General features: G+C 51.5%; 1 protein-coding gene across 1 annotated transcript; it reads right to left on the bottom strand.

Annotated features, from left to right (window-relative positions):
- Positions 1-3,734: 3,734 nt before the first annotated feature.
- Positions 3,735-24,306, bottom strand: MATN1 (matrilin 1). Its single transcript, XM_021528390.3, has 8 exons — positions 24,219-24,306; positions 20,351-20,697; positions 15,780-16,002; positions 12,039-12,164; positions 11,351-11,764; positions 8,806-8,958; positions 5,519-5,599; positions 3,735-4,134 (listed from the first exon to the last, which is right to left on the bottom strand). The coding sequence occupies exons 1-8, from the start codon at positions 24,304-24,306 to the stop codon at positions 4,085-4,087; spliced, it is 1,482 nt and encodes a 493-aa protein (XP_021384065.1). The 3' UTR covers positions 3,735-4,084.
- Positions 24,307-25,240: the final 934 nt, after the last annotated feature.

The raw sequence follows: 25,240 nt of genomic DNA, 5'->3' as shown, positions 1-25,240 counted from the left end.
ATGGAATGGTTTGGATTGGAAAGTGCCTTTAAAGGTCATCTGGGCAGTGAGCAGGGACCTCCTCAAGGAGATCAGTTTGCTTCCAACGCCATCCAAAACGGCCTGGAATATTTCCAGGCATGTGGCACCAGCACCTCTCTGGAAAAATCTCCTTTAGGGATGAGGGAAGGGAAGGGAAGGGAAGGGAAGGGAAGGGAAGGGAAGGGAAGGGAAGGGAAGGGAAGGGAAGGGAAGGGAAGGGAAGGGAAGGGAAGGGAAGGGAAGGGAAGGGAAGGGAAGGGAAGGGAAGGGAAGGGAAGGGAAGGGAAGGGAAGGGAAGGGAAGGGAAGGGAAGGGAAGGGAGCTCCCTGTGTGTACCGAGATCATCTCAGCCTCCTGCACCCAGACCTCTCCCAGCCCATCCCTGTGGGATTTGGGATGTAACATACATATTATAATATTGGCTGTTCGCAAATACTAAAATGGATTTTTTACGTGTGGTATTAAATAGCTTTGTTATAAAGATAGTTTTCATTGCTGTTGTTAATTAAGCTCAGTGCAATAGCTGCTCTCAGTGTGCTTGTGTTAAAATGCCTGCTGGGCTGGGATAACACCCGATGGACACAGGATGAGCACACCTGGGCACATCTGCCCCCATCAGCACTCACCTCTGAAGGCAGTGTGGGCCCGGGCCAAACTGGGGGTGATAAAAAGGACAAAAAGCACAGCCCAGGAATGGGCACGCTCTGAAAGGTGGAACCGAGGAGGAGCCAGGCTAAACAACTCTTGGAGCATGTAAACTAGCTTGGGGAAAAGTTTACTATGCATAATTATTTATGAATTTGTAACAGGCTGATGCAATAGAAATGGTAAATAAAGGGTGTTTCCAAAATAGCACAGGGACTCTTGGCTGTAATCCTTGCTTTATTGTCTTTGTCTCCTACTGTCCTTTATTAAACTTTTAAACTTTTAAATTTTCTTTTACTTAGTTTAGTTTTAACTTAAAAACTTTAAAAACTTTTAAACTTTAAATTTTTCAAATTTTCACAGCACAGTGAACATATTTTTCACAGGGATATCAGAGCTGTGTTTGGCTGTGCAGCAGCCTTTGTTTCCCAGGTCAGCTGCACTGAGCTGAGGGATTTTCCTCTGCATCCGGATGCCCTGGGCAATCCATTAATGAAGCTAATTAGGACATCAGAACCTGGGGACTAATTGACTTCGGGGCTGGCTTTTGTTGTTTTAAGGGAAAGGGAGAAGGGAGGAAGAAGGATTGCTAATTAGTTTAGTTCTGCTTTATCTGAACCACAGCCTCGAATATTCCTCACAGAAACTATTCTGGGCCTGACAATGGATTTTGGTCCTGGAGCACTGGGAGGAAAAATTCCTTTTGTTTTGTTTTTTTTTATGGCCAATTCTGAAGCTGGGCTCCTTGAGGGGGATTTTCCTGGGTGAGGGGTGATCCAGAGTTTAGCTGGGATTGGGGTTTAAATGAGTAATAACCAGAGAAATCTGGAGATTGCTCCTTGATTGATGGAGGGGATGGATGGACAGAGAAACTCTGGGAAAAATGCAGAGCAAAACATGGATGTGATGGACTTCTCTCTGTAAAAAACCACAGGGAAGGAGATCTGCTGTGTCTGCACTCCTGAAACAAGGAACTCCAGGACTGAGGGAGGATCCAACCCCCCAGGTCCTCCTGGAGGTGCCGTGAAGGAACAATGTTTGGATCAGCCCTCCCCATCCCGAGGACGGGGATTGGAATCCCTGCCCCAGGAATGGCCCTGCCTGGCTCAGCCTCCCCAGAAAGGCCTGGAATTGTTTTCTTTCCCCAAAAAACAAGTTTAATGGAAGTTGTTGGGTTCAAAGTGGGCTGAGTGCTGAGGCAACGATCCAGCCAGGAATTTTTCCCATTTCCTGAAAAAAACAGGGAAATAACTTCAACTGCAGGATGGCAACAGTGAAACCCTCTAATGTGAGCACTTCCATGGTGCCATGGCAGGAACTAAAATCAAATCCATCTTCCAGATCCTGAGGCCATTACATTTTTACTTTTAAGGCATTTAAAGAATAAATAAATAAGCACATAAAGAAATTACCCATGAGAGCTTATTTCATGATGGGCAAAGGGATTATAGCTGGAAATAAAATAAAATTAATCAATAATTACCCTTATCAGATGGGGATGAATTCTGATCAGCTGATTGAAGGGAGGGGAAAATGGAAGAGGAGAAAAACAGAGTGAAGGGTAGGAAAAAAGCTGAGAGCCAGAACATGCAGAAACAACTTCTACTTTCCTGCAGGGGTTTTTTTGCTCCCTTTTTAAATATATTTGGAAAGTGATTCCACATGAGGCAAAGGATTCCTTGGGTGGCAGCAGGGGTGACTTGCCTCCCTTGGAGAGGGGTTCAGGAGGCACCTGCACATCTGAATTTGTTCTAATTTATAAAGAGAAGTGGCTCAGGGGCTCTCAAAGGTGCACTTGGAATAATCCCACAAATTATTGTAACAGGGTCTGCTCCTGTCGAGACAAATATGAAACATCTGCAACTTATGTGGAAAAATAGACAGGAGCTCATCCCAGAAAGTTCGGGAGCTGGAGGGGTTTCCCTGGATCTGGGATATTCAGGATTTGCCTTTGAGGATGAGGTTTGGCCATCAAGAGCTGCCTGCAGCCCTTGATTCAGGGCTCAACTCATCCCCACGTCTCCAGGAATGAAAGAAATTATTTTTATTGTAAAAGAGGCTCTGTTTGGAGAGAAGGGTCTGCCTTTCTCTCTGGACCCATTTCTTCCCTTTCACAGAGATACGAGGATGTGACATGAGGTGATTTCCTCCCACTAAGGAGCCTTTGGAGAGGTGCTGTTGTCAGGCAACCTCCTCAGCACTCACACAAAGGATGACGCTTGGCTTCCCAGATTTCCAGCAAAATTTTAATATTCCCCCAAAACCAAAACATATCTGCTCTGGTGACACTTCTGAACAGGCCAAGTCACCCCGAGAAGCTTTTCTCATGTAGTCACAAGTATAAATATTTTGATACAAAAAAATAAAACCCCGTAAGAAACCCATAAACGCCATGAAGCTCCCCCGGGCGCTCCGAGGCGCCGTGGGGATCCATGGCCAGGTACAGCTGCAGGGACAGGCAGCCCGAGGTGCTCCCAGCCCACATTCCCAGGGAATCCGGGAGCAGCAGTCGGCAGGGTCTGAGGTGTGGGGTGAGCCTCTGATCCCAGGGCAGCTCCAGCAGCATTCCCGGGGCGGGGCGTGGATTTGGAGCTGCAGCTGAGGGTGTGGGGACACAGCAGGGCACGTCTGGCTGGTGGCAGAGCCACAGAGGGTCCCTGAACTTTGCCAGGATCACCCGGGACAGAGCACATCTCCAGGCTGGTGGCACTCGGGGCCACAGGCCTGGCACAAGGGCAGGGTCACCCAGAGCAGGGGATGTCCCCTGGCTGGTGGCACCCAGGGCCCCTGAGTCACCCAGAGCAGCTCAGCCCAGCGCTGGGACACTGCCACCATTCCCTCTGGGAAAGCTGCTCCCGTTCTAGTCCCACAGCTCGGGATGAACCCGGCAGGAGAGCCTGGCCCAGCCTGCAGAGCACGCTCAGGATCAGGACTAAACCTCACCTAATTACTGACAACAGCCCGGAGCTCAGCTTTGGCCTTTGCACCCAGCAGCTGAGGGTGATTCTAAGTCACTCCGATTTTAAATTAAATTATCTCATGCATAGAAACAAAAGCTGCAGCAGAGGATTCACAGAACTCATAATCAAGTACTCAGTAACACAGTGTATATATATTAAGCTTTAAATAAAAAAATCTTTCAAGGTTTTTTTTGTTTTGGTTTTTTTTTTTTTGAATATATGCACTCTATAGGATGCAGGAAACTTGAGCCTGGTCTAACTGTCAGTCACACCCTGTGCTCTGCCCTTTATACAAAGTCTGCTCTACTGTAATAATTCTTCCTTTTAAACAAATGCAGGTAGCCTAGACCTTAATAAAATCTGCCCAGAGCCCTGGGGCTGAGCTGCTCTCCCTGAAAAATGGAGCAGTTCTGGTTCTGTTACTTTGGAAGGAGGTGAAAAACTGCTGGGGTGGGGTTTTAGATGATCTTGTTCTCCAGGGCCTCGATTCTTTTGGCCACAGCTTCCAGTGAGGAGGAGTTAAGGAGGAAAAATGGCATTTTTTTCTGGGAATGTTGGGAGAGAGACTTTTTGTGCGGGCACAGAGTGATGGGCCAAGGTTTTAACTAAAGGAGAAGAGATTAGGTGAGGAGGGGCTGGGCTGGAATTCCCAGAGCAGCTGTGGCTGCCCCTGGATCCCTGGCAGTGCCCAAGGCCAGGCTGGACACTGGGGCTGGAGCTCCTGGGACAGTGGGAGGGGTCCCTGCCATGGCAGGGTGGGATGGGAGGAATTTTAAAGCCCCTCCCACCCAAACCACTCAATAATTCCCCGATCCCAGGTAAGGAGGGAGCAGGGGGATCTGTGCCCATCCCCTCTGGCGCTCCCAGAGCTGCTGGGCTGCTGGAGCTCCCCGCAGGAAGGAGCTGTCTGTGCTCACACATCCTCCCACTGCCACGGGCTCACTCCCAGAGGAGGAGGGAAAGGAGGGGCTGACAGAGCCTCTGACCCTGAGGAGAGCAGCAAGAGCTTTTCTTGGCGTTCCAGAGGAATTTTCTGCTCTTCTCACTAACTGCTGTTGGTGGTGTGCCTGGGAGAGGTCGCCCACCGGGTGGGAGCTGTGACTTCCCGTCACCTCTGCACCACACAGGTCACGGATCTCACCCAGCTTGGCTCCGGGAGGAGGAACAGAAATGTGCCACAGCAGGGCCCAGAAATGTGTGAAGAAGTCAGAATGTGGCTTTTAAAATTAGATCCTCTCCTGATCCTCAGTGGTGAGACATCTCCCCTGCCCCTGTGAGCCACCCCGAGGCTCCATGAATTCCTTTTTTCAGAAGAAGTTTTAATCCTACTCACAATTTTTTGGTGGATTTTTATCTCTTTCTACCACTTAATGAAAGGCCCAGCAGAGCAGAACTCAGTCCCACCAGGTGGGTTCTGATGGGATCCAACTCACCTGGCTGGAGATGCTTCCAGGGAACAGTTCCATGAGGATTTATCTCCCAGTGCTGAGTTTCAGCCGGCTGGGAGAACCTGGGATGGGTGGATGTGTCCTTCTGGACTATCCACACCACCCACCTACAGTCTGAGGTGTTCTGATGTCCCTCTGTCCCTGCAGTCCATGACGGAGTTCGGGCAGTGGTGGATGTTCGCTCTGAAGGAGTTCCCTGCCTCCCATTCCAGCTGCCTCAGGACCTGCAGCCCCATCTCCCCACAGTCCCAGAATCCCAGAGCTTGGAGAAGCCCTCCAGGAACATCAAGTCCAACTTTTGACCAACCCCCACCTTGTCACCAGCCCAGAGTCCCCCAGGTGCCTCATTCCCACCTTCCTGAGCCCATCCCACCTCCTTCCCCCAGGAGCAGACCTTCCCCATGGTCCCTCTGGACCCAAACTTCCCAAACTTCCAAAGGATATGTTTCTGCTGCAAGGAATTGATGAGGTCTTCTACTTTGGTCTGGAACTTCACGATGGATTTGCACTCACATGGATCTTCCTCTGTGGGTCACAACAGCAAGAGGATGAGTGGCACCAAAAATTGACTTAATCAAAATCCTTGAGCCCAGTGAAACAGAACAATTCTTATTTTCTATGTCAGAAATAGGAAGGAAATCAAATATAATTATTTCTAATTATCTGATTGATCTCTTCTGGCTTTAACCTCAGATGAACAGAGAATGTCACATTTTTCTGTTATTTCAGCCATAAGAAGTCTTTCCTGGGTTCCCATCTCTCTGGAAACCCACTAAGCTCTGCTCCTGGTGCTTCAAGTTTGCCCTAAAATTAGAGTCTGACCAAATAAAACCAACCTCTGTCTCCCCAACAAGATCCAATAAAAATTGGAGACACTGCTGCTATCAAGACTGGTTTGAGCTTTGCTTCAGTAGCTCCAGTCCTTGAGGGGACTCCAGTCCATGAGCGTTAATCACTTTGCTAATTTATGTCACTAATTTACATCTGTTCTTCAAGGAAAATTAACTTAGACTGGAACAGGAGGAAAAAGATGGCTGGGAAGGAAAGGGAGGGGTTACAAGGCCACTCTGAGCTGAGCAAAAGAAGGAGTCAATAAAAGACAGAATTTTTAAAGGACATTAATCACTTGCACCAAAACACAACAGGTTTAAACCAGCCAGGTGTAACCTAAAGCTGGAGATTAACAGAAGATTTCAAGGCAGCTGTTGAGAAATACAAGCTGGCACTGGGAATGAAAAAAAAAAAAAAAAAAGCAAATATCTCCTTGCCTTCCTTTTATTTTTAATAATCAAATGTAAACATATTTACCCAAATTGATATTTTAAAAAGACAGTTTTTATTACTTTTTTTTTTTTTTTTGGAAGGCTGAAGCTTAAATGTATTTGAATGACTTTAAAGTACAATTTGTTGGGGGTTTCATATAGATCCCATCCTCTTGTTTTTGGATTGATCCTAATTTTTTAATGAGACTTGTCAAAGAGTCTCTGCCTTGCAATCCTTGCTCTGCAGACACGGGTATTATCCCTCTCCAGCTTCTCCAGGAGAAAGGAAATCCCATCTTTAGAAACCTGGAGACAAATTCATCCTTTCTGGAGAAAAAGAAGGGCAGAAAGGCGGAGGGAAAAGGAAGGAGAAGGGGATTTGGGAGGTTGAGGTGTGGGGGTTGCTTCATCTCAGGTAACCACCCAAAATATTGATGTCTCCTGATGCTCCCGTGCATTCTGTCAGCTCCACACACTGAGAACTGGGAGATTTTTATCACAGTCACCTAAAAGGGCATTTTCATCTTTCTACTCCAGACTGCAAATGCTGTCACTGTGTGTGAGTCCAGGGCATCCCTCTGGCTGCCCTGGGACCCTGGCAGGGGTCAAGAACCCCCTGGACAGAGCCCCCAGAGACACTGGCTGTGATCTCTGTCCATGGAAAAGAGTTTTCAATCTTACAGGATCAATTACAAGCTCTGAGTGTTTGATAGAAGTAATAATTAAGTGTGGCATGGGTGCAAAAGTAAAATTTTAGGATTCTAGATGAGGGGTCCAAAGGACACAAGATGGAGGAAATTGGGTGTGCCTTGTCCTTTTTCTCCTTCTTCATGCCCTCCATGTCTCACTGTGGTGTTGGCATTTTTCTGTTGGTTCAGGCTGGGGACACACTGTCCAACGTAGGTGACAGATATTGGCACGTTCTTGTAAATCCAGCCCAGGGAGTTTCTGGTATTTAATGTTTGTCACATCCCACTGAGGGCAGAGCCCCACACGCTGCCCTGCAGGACAGAGCTGGGCAGGGCAGCAGAACATGTGAGAGATAAACAGAATAAACAACCTGGAAACCAGCACAGACCAATTATGGCTTCTGCTTTGGCAGCGGGGCTGAAGGACAGAGACTTTTACAATCTCAGAATCACCAGTACCTCAGATTCCGACATCACTGAACCCCTCCATCCTCAATCCCCCTCCCACCAGCACAGATCTTCACCTGCAGCTTCTCCAGGGCCGTTTTCACCCCTCCAGTCCAGCCTCAAACACTGACTGAAGCCCTCCATCCCAGCTGTGACCAATGAGTAATAAAATGGTTGACTCTCAGAATTAAAGGGCAAATATTATGTATAGGCTAAGAGAAGTTTTATGGATTGATAATTATGTCCTCCCCCTTTTTGCATCGTTCTCATGGGATAGCCGGGGAAGCTAGGACATTTGGGAGGGGGGCTCGTTACCATGGCAGCAGCTGACCCCCAGTCAGGATGTCAGAAGTGATCCCAGCCCTGGACAGCGAAGGAGGAGTCGATGGACAGAACTTTGGGAGGGGCCGAAGGGTTAAAAGGTGAAACCTGCACTGTGTGGTGAGCACATGGTGGGGAAACCCTCTGCTCCTGTGCTGTGATATTTTCTCTATTCAGTCTTCTGCTGTATTTTTGATCAGGTTTTAATAAACCTTTTTAATTCTTGGAAGTGAGTAGCATTTCTCACACCAGTCCTCTCACTAACACATATCGAGGATCTGCAGCTTCTCCAAGGGCATTTTCATCCCTTCTCTCCAGCCTTGACTGAACCCCTCCATCCCCAGTCCCCCTCTCACCAGCACAGATCTCCATCTACAGTTTCTCCAAGGGCATTTCCATCCCTCTTCTCCCTCCCAATCCCCTCTCACCAACACAGACTGGTGATCTGCAGCTTCTCCAAGGGCATTTTCCTCTCTCCACTCCAGCCTTCAAACACTGGGGCAAAACCCCTCCATCCCAATTCCCTCTCACCAACGCAGATCTTCACCTGGCAGTTTCTGGAGGGGCATTTTCACCCCTCTGCTCCACCCTTCAGAATTCACAGAGTCACTGGGTTGGCAGAGACCTTCCAGACCATCGAGTCCAGCCCAGCCCAGCCCCTCAACTCAGCCCTGGCACCCAGTGCCACATCCAGGCTTGTTTCAAACACACCCAGGGATGGTGACTGCACCACCTCCCCGGGCAGCCATTCCAGAACTTTGTCACTCTTGCCATGAAAAACTTTCTCCTGACACCCAGCCTGGATTTCCCTGGGGCAGCTGAGGCTGTGTCCTCTGGTTCTGTCAGCTCCTGGAGAAAGAGCCCAGCCCAGCTGGGCACAGGCACCTTTCAGGAGCTGCAGAGAGCGCTGAGGTCACCCTGAGTCTCCTTTTCTCCAGGCTGGGCACCCCCAGCTCCCTCAGCCGTTCCTCAGCTGTTCAGATTCTGTGGCTGAACCCCAGTCCCCTCTCACCAACACAGATCTTCATCTGCAGCTTCTTCCCGATCTTGCTGATGGTCCTGAAGTCGGCAGTGTAGAAATAATGCTCAGCCACGGGTTCTGAGGCGATCTCCCTCAGCTCGTCCTCCACGGCGTTGCCCACTCCCACGGCAAACATCCGAAATCCTGCCGGGAACGGGATCCTGTCAGCAGCACGGAGCTGGCACGGTGCCACCCCTGCCAGGCTGGGCACCCTCATCCACCCCCTGCACCCCAGGCCCCACACAGCTCCAGATCCTAGCTGACAATTACCCTTCACCCCCTCTATTCCAGACTCCTTTCAGCCAGGTCAAATAGGGTGAAAATAATTTTACAAGCAGAGATTTTATTAAAATTTACCAGACCGTGGGCACTGTGGCCACAAGAACAAGGTTTTGGAGATGCTCCTTTCAGCCAGGTCAAACAGGGACCAAAATATTTTTACAGGCAGAGTTTAAGCAGAATTTCCCAGGTAATGACAACAAGAACGAGGTTTTGGAGATGCAAGAAAGGACATGTGATGGAAACACCATCCCACTGATTTGGAAGTGATAATGTAGCCAAAGGAAACAGTGGGAGTTTCCAGAACAGGCTCAGCCACTGTTAATCAACCCCTGTTAACGAGCCCTGAGTGGCAAAGTCCCCTTGCAGTGGAGACCTGGGGTCAGCAGAACTGAGCTGAGTCTCTGTCTAAAATTGCAGCCTCCCCTGGGAGTTCAGAACTTGCCCAGGGATTGTCCTGCTCTATTGATTGATCTGCATTAAACCTGTTTCTGTTGAACTGAAATGCAATTTTCCCATTTTTGGTGGTATTAATTAGCCCTGATTAAAAATATTTGTCTCTACTTTGTCTCTACTGTCCATGCTCAGGCACTGGAAACATTTCCCTGCTCCCCTTTCTGCCTTTCTTTCTCTGGATATATCAAATATGTGCTGTTTTTCCAAGGCTCAGATCACTGAACAATTCTGCAGTCTCATTTTAAGCACTTGTTTATCCCACAGCAATAACTCATGGAGAGATAAGAGATTTCCTTGCAGGGACAAAAGAGGAGGGAGAGACAAGGCACAAAGTTTTATCACCAGGGAGGAATAAATTCTATAAATACACTTTATAAGAACCTTTTGTTTTATAAGAGCTGAACAGCCCTGTAAGATGTCAGAGTGCTTTGTAAACATTGTTTTTTCACCAGCTCCCTGACCTTTCTGGTTATGTGCTGGCCCCGAGTCCCATCTAGTGGTGGAGAGTGAAGTTAAAAGGAAGGGAAGGATTCAGCAATTCCTGAATGAATTCCCAGGGCTGGATCCATTTAACACAGGGGTGTCAGAGACTGGGAACGTGCTCAGCGGGTCAGCAAAGGGGCAGCTCTCAAGGCATTAATATTTCATGGGGCTCAGACACAGGAATTCATCAGCGAGTGGCCACTGAGCGCTTTTCCTACAACAGCAGCTGAGAAAAGTTCCTTATTAATGTGCCTGGGTTCCTCCTTAACCCATGTCTGTGCTTTGTTTGTTGTTTTATTGCTTTTTCTTTGCCTTCTCCAGGCCTTGAGGCTGATGCAGCCAAGCCATGCTTGGCCCTGCAAATCCTGGTGTTCGTTGTCTTTGCCCCCGTGTGCCGCTGCTGCTGGGCTGGGCTTCCTGAGCAACCCCGGCAAATCCCAGGCTGGCTGGGGTTAGGAGGGACATTAGAGCTCCTCCTGCTCCACCACCTTCCACCATCCCAGGTTGCTCCAAGCCCTGTCCAACATTAAAGGTGCTGGAACCTCCTAATTCTAAATTCCCTCTGCAGCTTCCTTCCATATTTGTGTGGAGCAACTAGACTTGGGTGCATCCCATTCCACAGGGTAAAACTCCACCCTGCCCATCCCATTTCACAGGGAAAAACTTCACCCTGTCCATCCCACTCCAGGAGATGGAACTCCATCCAGTCCAACCCATTCCACAGGGCAAAACTTCAGCCTGTCCATCCCATTCCACAGGGTAAAACTACACCCTGCCCATCCCATTTCACAGGGAAAAACTTCACCCTGTCCATCCCACTCCAGGAGATGGAACTCCATCCAGTCCAACCCATTCCACAGGGAAAAACTTCAGCCTGTCCATCCCATTCCACAGGGTAAAACTACACCCTGCCCATCCCATTTCACAGGGAAAAACTTCACCCTGTCCATCCCACTCCAGGAGATGGAACTCCATCCAGTCCATCCCATTCCACAGGGCAAAACTCCACCCTGTCCATCCCACTCCAGGAGATGGAACTCCACCCTGCCCATCCCATTCCAAAGGCATGGAACTCTATCCTGGCCAGCAGAAACTCCTCCAAAGACACAGAAGGGAATTAAAACCAGTTCCTGGCAAGCCAAGGTGCACCTGACACCAAGACTGAGGAGTTCCAAGTTCTCTCTGAGCGAGGATAGTCAGGGAATATCTCCCCAGAATTGCTCACTATGACCTGTTTATATCCTAAGGGACAGATCCAGGGAAGAAGTCCTGCCTGGGCCAAGGGAGAAAGAAGCCCCTGGGGATTCAGGAGCCCTACCTGAGTCCTTGGCTTTCTTGGCAGCATCTGAGATATAATCCTGTGAGCGTCCATCAGTGAAGACAATCCCCACCTTGGGGACCCCCGGCCGGGCTCCGTTGATGACGGAGAAGGAGCTGTCAACGAGGTACTTCAGAGCCTGGCCTGTCATGGTCCCCTTCTCCATGTAGGACATTTTCTTCACTGCTGCTTTGATGTCCTTCTTGCTCTTGAACTGCCCCAGGGGGAACTCCTGCCGGACGGAGCTGGAGTACTGCACCAGCCCGACCTGGGCCTGCTTGTCCGACACCTCCAGCGAATCCACGATTTGGTTGATGAATTTCTTCACCAGCTCGAAGTTCTCAGGCCTCACACTCTTGGAGCCATCGATGAGGAACACAAGATCCAGAGCAGAGCCCAAGCCACCATTGCAAGCTGAGGAAAAACACGAGAAGAGGGGAGAAGCAAACAGCAGCAAAGGCCTCAATAAATGACGTAGAAAAATAGAACCCTAATGCCATTTACTGTTGTGGGAATTAATTTGTTAATTAATATTGTTGTGGGGTTAATCAATTAAAACCCAACCGGAAGTGACAGCAATATTTTGAAAGTGATTCTGGCTGGTATGAGCAGGGCTTCCCTTTCTGCCTTCCCCAAGCAGAACATCCCAGTGCTGTCACCACCCTCCCCTCCGGGACACCTCACGTACCGGTGCAGGTCTTGCCATCACTGTTGAGGCTGAAACCATCCCTGCAGGCACACCTGTAGGCCCCCGGGGTGCTGACACACACCTGCTCGCAGTCGTGGTCCCCCGTGGCACACAGGTCAGACACCACTGCAAGGAGAGGATGGGGGGCTTCAAGCAGGGCCAGCCCGAGGACTCCCCACCCACAGCCAGCTCTGCACAGCCCCACATTAACCCCAAAATTAAATCTGCTTTGTAGTGGGACACAGCTCATTGGTCCTGAACAGTGGCTGAGGAAATGTCTCAGGTTGGAAATGGGGGAGTATGTTCTGTCCCATCTGTGAGAGCTGGGACAGGGCTCTGCTGCTCTTTGGGCACTTTTCTTTCTCTCTCCCACAGCCAATCCTCCCTCCAGGAGATCTCTGCTGTCCATGGCCACTGAGTGTCCCTGCATGGCTGAGAAAATTCCATCATCCATGGGGAGATGCTGCGCCCAGGGGAGGAGCCAAGCATTCCTACCTGGATCCAATCTGACCTGGGAACAGCACAGCAGCCTTTGCCCCCTGCATTCCCAGAGGAGCAGCTTCCTTCCCCTGCATTCCCAGAGGAGCAGCTTTCTTCCCCTGCATTCCCAGAGGAGCAGCTTTCTTCCCCTGCATTCCCAGAGGAGCAGCTTCCTTCCCCTGCATTCCCAGAGGAGCAGCTTTATCCCCCTGCATTCCCAGAGGAGCCCAGGCCCATCTCCCCCAGCCCTGGAGCTCCAAGGAAAACTCCCCCCTTGTGCAGATCCTGCTCCAGCAGAAGCACAGCTGGCACTGCAGGAGGGCTGAGCCCCCCTGGGATGGGGCTGAGCCACTCCCTGACCCACAGGGGACAGGGCTGCTCTGACTCTGGCACGGCTTTGGTTGTACCATTGCATTGGTATTTTTAATTTTCCTAGTAAAGAACTGTTATTGCAATTTCCATATCTCTGCCTGAGAGCCCCTTAATTTCAAAATTATAATAATTCAGAGGAAGGGGCTTTACATTTCCCATTTCTGGGGAGGCTCCTGCCTTCCTTAGCAGACACCTGGCTGTTCAAACCAGGACAGGCATAAAGACAAGTAAGAAATCCCCTCAAGTCTCCCTGCTCCACGGCACAGCCAGGACTGGAAATCCTCCCCATCCTGAGGGCAAACCCTGCTGGGTGGGGGGCAAATCACAGCACACCTCACTCTGAAAGTCTCTGTGTGAGGTGTGGGTCCCAGCTGCAGCTGGGTCCCACTTTTGCAGCTCTGCAGTACAGTTCTGAGCAGGGAGCTCAGCTGCCCGTCCTGGACAGCACTCCTGTGTGAACACACCTGGAATTCGCCTCAGAGCTCTCCCTGCGTGTGCAGCTCTCAGATTTCTGCTCTCCAAACATTCCTGCTGCCCTCCTGCCCTGGCGGTGGCTCCGGGGATGCTGAGCAAACAGCGTTTGCTGAGTGGCAGCAGCAGGAGCCAGCGGCGCTGGGGGTGCCAGCGCTGTCACAGCCACCAGAGCGGTGAACAAACTGCAGAGCAAACAGGGCTGGGGAGGCAAATTCAGTGCCAAATGCCAGGGAAAAATGTGCAGAAATCCAGGCACTGGGCTGGAGCAAACAAATGGAAAGTGGAGCAGAGTCTTTCCGAGTTGAGGTTTGTTATTTTGAGCTATTTGTGTTCTGCTCTACTCAGATTTTGTACGGTTTTTGGCTTTTCCACTTCCCGTGGCTGTGCCAGCACTGGTAGGTTCTTCCAGCCCAGAGCCTTGGGAATGTTCCTGCCCCTGGAGCTGCCTGTAGTTCAGCTCTGGCTAATCTCACTCCTGGCTGGAGCACCAAGGGTTTCCTGTTTCCCCATGAGTTTGCTGAGCGCTGTGGGAAGCACAATCCCTGCTGCCAATCCCACAAATCCTGTGCTGTGCCCGAGCAGGGGCTTTGGGCTCATCTCTGGGGTGGTTTAGGGCAGCTGCACATGAAGAACATGGTAGCAGGGGCTTGGGATTCCCCCAGGGCTGTCCTCTGCTCCCTGCAGCAATCTGAGTGCTCCCCTCATTCTGCCAGGCCTTTGCATGGGAAGAGCTTTGCCATCTGCACAGGGAGGCACAGAAAGGATTTCCCCCACAGCTTCAAACCACATGGTGACACCTTGGCACCACTGCTGCCTCCTGATTCCAGGGCAGCCAATTCAAACTCCACAAATATTCATGGCCTGGATTCCACTCCTCAAATTCCGTCTCTCTCCCTCCTTTTGGCTGAAGTGTTTATTCCCTCTCCCAGAAGCTGCTGCTGCAGTGACACCTGATAACACCTGACTCATTCTGTGTTATCACCTGAAGATAATCCACTATCCAAAATTTCCCTCTTTTCCACAGAGGAGCCAATCTTCCATGACAAAAAGCTGCTCCCCTTCATCACTTTCAGCCTGGGAGCTGGACCAGGAGATTTTACACCTCTCAGAAACTGGGAGTTCTTCAGGCCCAGCCGTGTCTGTTTGGGGTTCCAGGTGGATCACACCTTTCAGGAAGTGTTGCCACACGTTTTGGCTTCCAGGGAGTGGCAGGGAGAAGCCCCTGGGCCTCTCTTGCTGACAGGAAAAGGGGATTTATGGCCATTCCTGCTACCTTGGGGCACATTTGGAAGCAATAAAACACATCCAGTCCTTCAGTGGGTCCTGTAGGAGCAAAGCTGCATTTGTAGGATGCTGTTTTGTAGGATACTCTTTTTGTAGGATGGGTTTTGGAGGATTGGGTTTGGAGCATGGTGGCTTTATTGGATGCTGTTTGTAGAATGGTGTTTGGAGGATGCTGTTTTTATAGGATGGTGTTTATAGGGTGGTGTTTATAGAATGGTGTTGATAGGGTGGTGTTTGTAGGATGGTGTTTATAGGGTGGTGTTTGTAGGATGGTGTTTTAGGATGCTCGGGCTCCTTTGATATGCAGAGAGGAATTAGATCCTGCTCCAGCCAGGAGATATTCCTGCCCCATGAGGTTCCCAACCCCAAAAGCAGCATCAGGCAAAGGCAGCTCAGCCTCTGGCAGGAACTGGGACCATCCCAGCTGAACTGGGAATTCTGGAGACAACGCTGGTGGGGGGAATTACAAAACAAATTCTCTCAACTGCCCCAAAAAGGGTGTGATTTCAGCTGTGCTAAAATCCTCTTTTCCAGGTTGTTTTTCAGTGCCTTCAGTGGATCGTGTTTACAAACTTTCCGGTCCTGGTGAAATCTGGAGATTTCTTTAAAAAAAAGCTGAAATTCCCTGGACAAAACCCTGCAGTTCTGGAAAGGCAACTTCAAAGAACCCCTGATTTCCACGGGGATGAAGGGTGGTCATAGGTACAACTTCCATAGGAAAGGCTGGAGGAGGACTTTGGAAAAGGGTCTGGAGGGACAGGACCCAGGGAATGGTTCCCACTGCCAGAGGGCAGGGCTGGATGGGAGATTGGGAATTGGGAATTGTTCCCTGGCAGGGTGGGCAGGGGCTGGACTGGAATTCCCAGAGCAGCTGTGGCTGCCCCTGGATCCCTGGCAGTGCCCAAAGCCAGGCTGGACACTGGGGCTGGAGCACCTGGGACAGTGGGAGGGGTCCCTGCCCATGGAAAGTGTCCCTGCCATGGCAGGGGTGGGATGGGATGAGCTTTCCAATCCCTTCCCCCCCAAAGCATTCCAGGATTCTCTGCAAAGCTTTAAGGTCCCACCCACCCAAACCATTCCCCACTCCTGGCTGCAGACCCGCAGCTCTGGGCTGGGCACGCCAGGACTCACCGCAGAAAGCCTCCTGGAACTTGTGGGTCAGCTTCTCGATGACGCTGTAGCTCTCCACGTAGTCCACGTGCTCGTCCAGGGGCTCGCTGGCCATCTGCCTCAGCGTGCCCATGTCCACCCTGCCCACGCCGATGGCGAAGATCTCGATGCCCGCGGCCCTGGCGCGGGCGGACACGTCCTGCACCCCGTCCTGGGGCCGGCCGTCGGTCACCACGATGGCCACCTGCAGGGGAGGGACGGGCTGCTGGGCACTGCTGTCCATGTTCATATTTCCACAGTGCCGGTGGAACTGGCCAGGGTGGGGTTTGCATTTCTAAAATGAAGGGAAAAGGGAATCCCACCAGCTTTTCCCATACTTTGGAGATCACACCAATGTCTTTTTTTGAGGTGGAATTAGTTTCTTTCTGAGCTGGAAAAGTTAAACTGCCAGGGATTGATTGTTTCACCAAGGGACAGCTGCTGCATCCCCCTCTAAGGAAACGAAATTAAAATGTATGTTTTAATTTAAACAAACTTGAGCTCAAGCCAAACTAAAGATCTTCAGGGACACTCAGGACAAGCCCAGCTGAGTGTGGGACTTCACAGCATCTCAGGAAATGCCATGGAAATGTGAGATGAAGGCTTCATCCCATTTATAGGTGAAGGAGCTGAAGGATGGAACTGAAGCCATCTCCATGGGGAGAGAGGAGAAGAGGCCTGAGATCACGCTGCGTGTCAGGGCCTGCCAGGATTTGTGATTCTCTGTTCCAAAATAAACAGCAGGGATTAAACCCCACCCCTGCTAACCCCAGCATTAAAGTGGCATCTGGTTTAAATGGGCATTGGATTTCAGCTTGGATTAAACGGTGCCCTGAACCAGTTAAAAGCCTCTCAGAGTCCTGCTCCTTGTTTGTCCCTTTTCCTCTTTATTTTTCTTCTGAAGGAGACTATGTCACAAGACCTGAATTCTTGCTCTTTGCCAATTCTTCTGCCCCTGCCACTTTTCCTTACAACTGATTTATAGTGACACCACTGCCAACTCCAAAGGGATGGCTTGGGCTGGAATACAGAATGGGGAAAGAGCTTCCCCTCTGGAAAAACCAGGAGGAACAGGGAAAATGTGGGGCTTTACAATCTCATTTCAGCTGTTTATCTGCACTTCCTAAAGGATGCACAATTAAAAGTTCCCAGGAGCATCATAATTCCGTAACTGGTTCTTCCACGGGGGAAAATATAAATAAATTCAGTCCTTGCTCTTCTAGCGTGGCAAAAGAAAGGCAAAGGCAGCTGTGGCAGCTGTGGGGGGAATGGGTGTGCCCGAGGAGCCCCGGGGTTTTCCTGGGGCGGGAGCGGATCCATCCGTGCAGTGGAGCCTTTTGCCAGGAGAGAGAGCCCTCGGCTCAGCCTCGGCTCCAGCTGCGGCTCCAGCTGCGGCTCCAGCTGCGGCTCCAGCTGCGAGGGGACGAGGAGAGCCCGCAAAGCCCGGCTGGCAGAACGAGGGAGTCATCAAATGGGGGATCCGGGGAGTCATCAAATCAGGGACAAGAGGAGTCATCAAATCAGGGAATGAGAGGAGTCATCAAATCAGGGATCAGAGGCGTTATCAAATCAGGGAATGAGGGGAGTAATCAAATCGGAGATCAGGGGAGTCATCAAATCGGGGAACGAGGGAGTCATCAAATCAGGGAATGAGAGGAGCCACCAAATCAGGGACAAGAGGAGCCATCAAATCAGGGAATGAGGGAGTCATCAAATCGGGGATCAGGGGAGTCATCAAATCAGGGACAAGAGGAGCCATCAAATCAGGGACCAGAGGCGTTATCAAATCAGGGAACAAGGGGAGTTATCAAATCAGGGACCAGAGGAGTTACCAAATCACAGAATGAGAGGAGTTATCAAATCAGGGATCAGAGGTGTTATCAAATCAGAGACCAAACCCTGCCAGCAGATCCTGGCAGCAGCCGTATGTCCTTCTGCAATTCTCTTCCTAAATCAAGAAATTCTCCAGGTTTTATCAGCTCCTCTCCATCTTCAGCTAAACCCGAGTCCAGCTAAACCCAAGCCCAGATAAGCCCGAGCCCAGATAAACCCCAAATAGGATGGGGCTGCAGTGTCCACACCTGGTTGTGGTGGAAAGATCCTCATAATGCCTCTGTGTGGAAATCTGCCATAAAAGACTCAAAATTTACATTGCTTCCTACTCTGCTCTTGGAGAAAAACAAAATTTCTGGATACGGAGTCAGGATTAGGAATTAATCAGAGAACCCATGGGGAAAATGAATGTAACAGTGAGAGGAAGCTCGGGGTCCTCTCTCTGACAGCCTGACAGAAAGAGTGCAAAAATATCTGTTAATATCACATTTGGTTAACCCAATCATCAGGAAATACTGTTTTGTTCCTAGGATTCCTGCCATAGATATTTCCCCTACATCCAGCCTGAGTCAATGTGAAAAAATTATTTTCAAGCCGACCTCCAAATTATTTGCAGTCTGAGGATCTCTGTAATTCCCTGCCAGTGGAAAAGCTGAGTCCTGGTGTGGGCCTGGTTTGGGAAAGGCTTGGAGGGAAGGAGCAGCCTCTGGATCCTGGGGAGGCTGGCACTGCTCAGCCTTGTGAGGGGAATTATGAAAAGGTGAACCTTCTGCTGCCTCCAACAGCTGAATTTTGCCCCGATCCTCAATTTTACCCTGATAAAATTCAGAAACTTTGCTTTTCAAGGTCAAACCTTTTGCTCATTTAACCAGCAGCTTTCCCTGTCAATTCCTGACATTCTGGATCCTCATCCTTCTGTCAGACAGAAATCCCACGTGGTCTGATACAATTTATTCCTGGTTAATTCAGATTCCTGAGCATTCCTTGGCATTCCCAGGTACTCCCAGCCCGGGCAGGCGTTTCCCGGCGATCCCACAGCTAATGAGGGAGTGATGGCTCATTATGCCCTGGGAACGTGATGTTCCAGCAGCGCTCCAAGGAGCATCAGGCAGGAAGCTGCATAAAGCCCTGGATTTGCTCAGCAATTTGCCAATTTATTTGTTCTTCCCTAAAAAAATAAGGTGAAAGTAATTGGGCTCCCTGTGGGTTTTGAGGAAGGTGGGAGCAGGTTTTTCTCGGAGCTCCTCCAGAAACAAATGGTGCTTTTCCCTGCAGGTGACATTTACTGCATTTCCGGGGGTGACATTTACTGCACAAAGCAAGAGCAAAGCACCATGTGATGTTTTGGGATGTTGACAACCAGATTTGCACGAGGATTTGTTGGATTTCTGCTGTGGGAAGGAGAAAGGACCGTGTCCGGTGTTTCTGGGAGCTTCACCTCCCTAAATCCCTGTATGAACTGTTCCTCCTCCCAGGCAAGGGATGGGATCACCCTGAGCAGAAGGGAGAAGCTGGGTGGACTTCAGGGCAGGGCAAAGAGAGAAAAAACAACCAGGGAACCAAGAGCACGAAGGGTTGTGGAGTTTTCCACCTTGCAGACATTGAAAAGCCACCTGGGCATGGTCCTGGGCAGCCCCTCTGGAGCTCAGGGTCAGCTCCAGAGACCCCTCCCAACCTCCTTCTGTGATTCTGCCTCTTGGATCAGCTCCGGAGTGGAAGGCGAGAGGGAAAACGAGTGATTTCCCTTTTTTTTCCCCTTTTCTTTAATGCCTTAGATAAATCACCCCAAAGCTCACTGCTCCCAGCTCTTCCAGCTGTCCAGGAAAGGAGGTGTCAAGGAGACACTGGAAATCCAGGACAGTTTGTTCCACACACCAGAGGTGACAGGGAGCAGCAAGGCTTGGGGAGCTGTCTGGCAGGAAAGGAGTGCATGGGGAGAGGGATGGTGAATGGGGTGGAAGAGATTCCCGAGATGAGGATCCAGCGCTGTCATGGACAGCTCAGTGGAAATGTCTCTCCAGTCTGCAGGGGTGGCCAATGTTGTGTGTAACTGTCAGACTGCATTTAGAACAAAAACTGAGACTAAGACTGAACACGTTACAATGAGTTTTGTGTTTTCTTTCACTAAGCCCCAAAGATGAGCTTCTTTTTCAAGAAGAATTGAGAGGCTTGAACCTCCCAGAGATTTTTCAGGAACTGAGAGATTTGAAGCTCCCAGAAGTTTTCAAGAATTGAGAGGTTGGAACTTCCCAGAGGATTCCAAGAAAAGTTGAGAGGTGGTTTGAATCTCCCAGAGGATTCCAAGCAGAGTTGAGAGGTTTGAACCGCTCAGGACTTCAAGAAGAGTTGAGAGGTTTGAACCTCTTGGAGGTTTCCAAGAATTTAGAGGTTTGACCCTCCCAGAGGTTTCCAAGAAGAGTGGAGATATTTGAACCTCCCAGAGATCTTCAAGAATTGAGAGGTTTGAACCTCTCGGTGGCTTCCAAGAACTGAGGGGTTTGTACCTCCCAGAGGTTTCCAAGAAGGATTGAGAGGCGTGAACTTCCTGGAGGTTTCCAAACCTCTGGTTTGCACCTCCCAGAGTTTCTCCACCTGCAACAATCAACCCCCAGGTGTCTACAGACAACCAAAGCCCGGAAAGAAAATCCTCTTTCTGCTTTTCCCAACCACTCCCACGATGAGTCTCAAGCAAGGAGCTGGAGGAACCAGACCCTTTTTACCTTTCTGAAGTTGGGCGCGCTGGCCCTGCCGCCCTCGGCGGCGCTGAAGGCGCGGCTGATGGCAAACTGGATGGCCAGGCCGGTCATGGTGCCCGTGGAGAGGGGCTGGATCCTGCGCACGGCCTGCAGCAGGGCCGCCTTGCTCTGGGGACCCTGCAGGGGCAGCTCGCTGCGCACGGCGCTGCCGTAGTTGATGACGCCCACGCGGGTGGCGTTGGGGCCCACGTCCAGCGCCTCGATCACGCGCGACACGAACACCTTGATCTTCTCAAACTCGTGCGGCCGCACGCTGCGCGAGCTGTCGATGATGAACACCAGGTCCGTGGGCTTGGTCCTGCACAGGGTGCCTGGGGGCCGCAGGGACAGCGGAAATCAAAGGGAAAGAAGGAAAAGTGTCAGAGTGTCCTGGGAGGGAGAGGTCGGTGCTGGTAAAGCGGAGAGGAGCTGTGGGTTTGTCCTTTCTCTGTTTCACAGCTTGAGCTGGATATTTAAAACGTTCTTTGTGCTTTTCTAGGGAAGCACCTTTAGGAAAGCAGAGTTCCCGGGGAGTGACACGGACTTGTGGAGAGCAGGGTGTCCCGTGTCACCCCAGGGTGCCTCTGAGGGCTGCAGGAAACTTCATCTGCCTGGGGCAGGGAGGGAGGGATAAATGTGCGGAATGACAGCACGGAGAGAGGGAAGGAGGGAAAGACAGAGGAAAGGAGGGAGGGAAAAAGCTGTGAAAGAAGGAAAGGAGGGAGGGAGGGAGGGAGGGAGGGAGGGAGGGAGGGAGGGAGGAAGGAAGGAAGGAAGGAAGGAAGGAAGGAAGGAAGGAAGGAAGGAAGGAAGGAAGGAAGGAAGGAAGGAAGGAAGGAAGGGAGTTGAATGGCCGCACTGAGGGAAGGAGGGAAGGGAAGAAAGGGAAGGAGGGATAAAGCTGTGGACTGAAACCTGTGCTGCATTTCTGCACCCAAAAAAGGCTGGAAAGGGATTACTGCACCTCAGAGCTGGATAAACAATCCCCACAGATATCTGTTAATGGGAATGGGCCCAGAACCAAGCACAACACTCAGAAATCAGCCGGGATTGGGAACAACATTCCCAGGTTAAGGGTTAACATTCCCAGCACAGCAGGAGCCAGACCCCTGTTCCCCAGTGATGGCACCAATAACAAACCCCAGTAACAGCACAGAGCTGGTTCACATCCGTCACGGGGAAACAGCAGAGAAATCTGGAACCCATAACTGATAGTTAATAATAGATAATTAATCTCTACAGCCCCATGAATACCCACAGTGTAAAGGAGAGGCTATAAACAGGAGGCATCAGCAATGCAACAAACGGAATGATTGTTATTATTATTATTATTTTAATTTCTCGCTTTCATGACATTTTCCATCTTCATTTTCAGCTGTGGCAAGACATAAAAAAAAGGCCTGGTGTTTTTTTATGATTTCCTAAATGAATGTCCCCATTTCCCCCAGAAGATCTATGCCATGCTGTTATTTTAAATTTTTTTCTCCTCATTTAGCCTGTCTCTGTCAAGTGCTCTGTTAATATTTGATTTCTGCAGGGCTCAGGGAGTTCCTGTCATAAAGGAGATTTCTGTGGACAGATTTTTAAGTGTGAGCTTTTGGGCCAACAAATCTGCACCAAATGATGACATAAATATTACAGCTGGTCCTCAGTGTGAGATCTAATGGGGCTTTCAGTCTTTGAGGCAGATAAAAATAAATACTCAGTGATGGATTCACAGAAGAAATAATCAGGTTTGTTTCCTGAGAGACATCGAGGAAGGTCTGGGAAGGTGGGAGCAAAGCAGGCAATGGTCACTTTGTCAGGAGCTCTAATTCCCGCTAAAATCCAATTTAACATTTTCCCATATGGAAGAATTTAATTTTCCCCCCATAATTCACTGCAGAGGAGGAAAGCTCCCAGGGAGATCCATCTGCAGCACTGGAAATCCCTCTTCCAGAGGTTGCCTGTGCCCAGTTTACAGGTGAGAAATGAAGGTCAAGGGAAAGGCTCAATTAATTCCTCCAGAAATAAAACACAAATCCCCCTTTGTGCTGATGAATCATCCCTGGATTTAGTGACAAACTAAGCAGGAAAAGTTATTTTATTTCCCTAAGAACAGCTGGAGCCAATAGAAAATTTTTAAGTCAATCTATTTTATTTATTTCTGCTCTGTGATTTGGCCCTAAATAACATTTTTAAGCTCTTTTTATGAGAGTGGAGTTTATTTTAGAGAAGGAAAGAGTAAAGAAGGGATACCAGGTGGGAGTTTTTTGGGATTTCAGCCACAGTCAGGGTCTGCAGGACAGGCCCATTCTCTCCAGGAGGTGACAGTCACTTGCTCTGATTGACACCTTGACTCAGCATAGTTTAGTTAAAACTGGGATTAAACTAGAAATAAAATCTTCCTCTATATTTTCAATATCCACACTAGAAATTACTCAGGAATAGCTTAATTAATGCTGACTTCAGCAGAAAATTCCTCTCAGGCCATCTTTGCCATATCCATTAAACCCTGGGAGAACAGTGCAGTAGCCCAGGACTAAAAAGGGTTTATTTTAGAGAGCTGACTGCTCACAGCAAGGCTGAGCTCAGTCACTGCTCTGTCTCCCAGCTTTGCACAGCAAAGAGAACCCTCCTTTCCCAAATTCCCGAGGAGAAAGGGCTCAGTTTATCTGAATCCCCCCTCCCTCAGCCCCAGATACCTCTGCAGTCACTCACACCTGCACAGCTCAGGCTGCCCATGGCTGTGGCCGGGCCATCATCATCATCACCCTGTCCAAACATTTTCAATTCCCACAAGTCTGGCCTTGCAGCTGAATTTGCCTCTCCTGCAATGATTTCTGGGGAAATCCAAAAATTCCTGGGCTGCCTGGAGCCCGGGGAAGAACAGAGATGCTCTTGAGGACCAGACCCTCCCTTCCCTGCATGTCCATCCCTGCCCCAGGTGTCCATCCCTGCCCTGGGTGTCCATCCCTGCCCCAGGTGTCCATCCCTTCCTGGGTGTCCATCCCTGTCCCGGGTGTCCATCCCTGTCCCGGGTGTCCATCCCTGTCCTGAGTGTCCATCCCTGTCCCGGGTGTCCATCCCTTCCTGGGTGTCCATCCCTGTCCTGGGTGTCCATCCCTGTCCCGGGTGTCCATCCCTTCCTGGGTGTCCATCCCTGTCCCGGGTGTCCATCCCTGTCCCGGGTGTCCATCCCTGTCCTGAGTGTCCATCCCTGTCCCGGGTGTCCATCCCTTCCTGGGTGTCCATCCCTGTCCTGGGTGTCCATCCCTGTCCTGGGTGTCCATCCCTGCCCCAGGTGTCCATCCTTCCCTGGGTGTCCGTCTTTCCCTGGGTGTCTGTCCCTGCCGTGCATGTCCATCCTTTCCTGGGTGTCCGGCCCCTGCTGCACTCATTCCAGGATGGAGTTTGGAGCCCATGCAAGCTGCAGAGCAGGCAGCTCACCTGCTCCTGGCTGCCCTACTGCCCACCTGGGAAGCCAAGCAGAGCAGGAATTCGCTCAGGAACAGACGAAGGAAACCCCAGGAAAGTCCCGTTCCCAGCAACCCGACCCAGACCTCCTGCTCGGGAGGTGGCCCTGGGTGCCGGGCCAGGTCCTGCTCCAGCCCCTCTGGAGCTGGAGAGGGGAGGGAAGGCAGAGCCCTTGTCCCACCTGGGCCTCCTCCAGCCCCACGGGGTGACCCGGGGCCAGCCGGGCTGTCCCACAGGAGCCACCCCAGCCCCAGGTCCCGCTGCCTTGGGCACACGCTGGACACAGCTCCTGCACTGGCCCGGCTCTTGCTGGGCATTGCCTCCCCCGTGCCCAGCGCCCGGCCGGAGGCACAGAGGGACCCCCGAACCGCAGCCCCCCAGCCCGGTCCCCACTCACCGCGGGGCTGCGGAGGGGCCCCGCCGGCGCCCGGGCCGTGCAGGAGCAGCAGCAGCGAGAGCAGCAGGGCACAGCAAATCCTGGCCATGGCGGAGCCGGGCTGGGAGTGCGGGGCAGAGCGCTGGCCCCGGGTATTAACCTGCCCTTCTGCGGAGGCTCCGAGCCAGCCCCTGACACGGCGGGGCCGGGGGGGCAGCGAGGCGAGAGGGGCAGGAAGAAGGAGCAGGAAGAGATGCTGCTCCGGGGTGGGGAGGGGGCGATGCCCAGCCCTGCCCTGCCCCCGGGGCCCCCACAATGGCCCCATTGCTGCTGAGGGCACCGGGAGCTCCGCCGGAGCGGGGGAAGGTGGGGAGCGCGGCGCGGAACAGTGGCAGCACTGAGAGCAGCCGGGGTGGGGCCGCCGGAGCTGCGCGGGGCCGGGGGACAGCCAGGGGACAGCGGCACACGGCTCCCCGCGCTGTCCCCGCTGTGCCAAGGGCGGACGGCGTCCTGGGGATCCGGGGCTTGGCTCAGAGCAGCGGCGGAGACAGGCGCAGGAAAGCAAAGGGGGTCCCGGCTCGCGTCCTTCCCCCGCCAGAGCCCGGAGAAAGGCGACAGCGACACGCGGGTCCCCTCCCGCTCCCCGCTGTGCCAAGGGCAGGGCTGGGGATCACTTTGGGATCCCTGCCGTGGGGGAAGGCTCAGAGCAGCGGCGCAGACAGGCAGAGGGATGGGGTGGCAGGCGTGTGTCCCTCCTGCAGAGCCCAGGGAGGGACGGCGGCACACGGGTCCCCTCTCGGTCCCCGCTGTGCCAAGGGCAGCATCCCGTGGGATCCGGGGCTTTGCTCAGAGCAGCAGCGGCGGACAGAGGCTCAGGAGAGCAGGGGAGGGTTCGGGAGCACGGGTGACGATCCGGGATGCAGAAGAATTTTCCTGCAGGAACAGGCGCTCCTCGGTGTGGCTGAGCCCCTGTGAGCAGAGCGGGCTCCAGAGCCCAGAGCAGACAGACAGGAGAGGCTGGGCACGGACAGACAGACGGACAG

The sequence above is a fragment of the Lonchura striata genome, chromosome 26 (genome assembly GCF_046129695.1).
Source record: "Lonchura striata isolate bLonStr1 chromosome 26, bLonStr1.mat, whole genome shotgun sequence".
NCBI lineage: Eukaryota > Metazoa > Chordata > Aves > Passeriformes > Estrildidae > Lonchura > Lonchura striata.
This window is presented reverse-complemented; position numbering and strand designations above follow the sequence as displayed.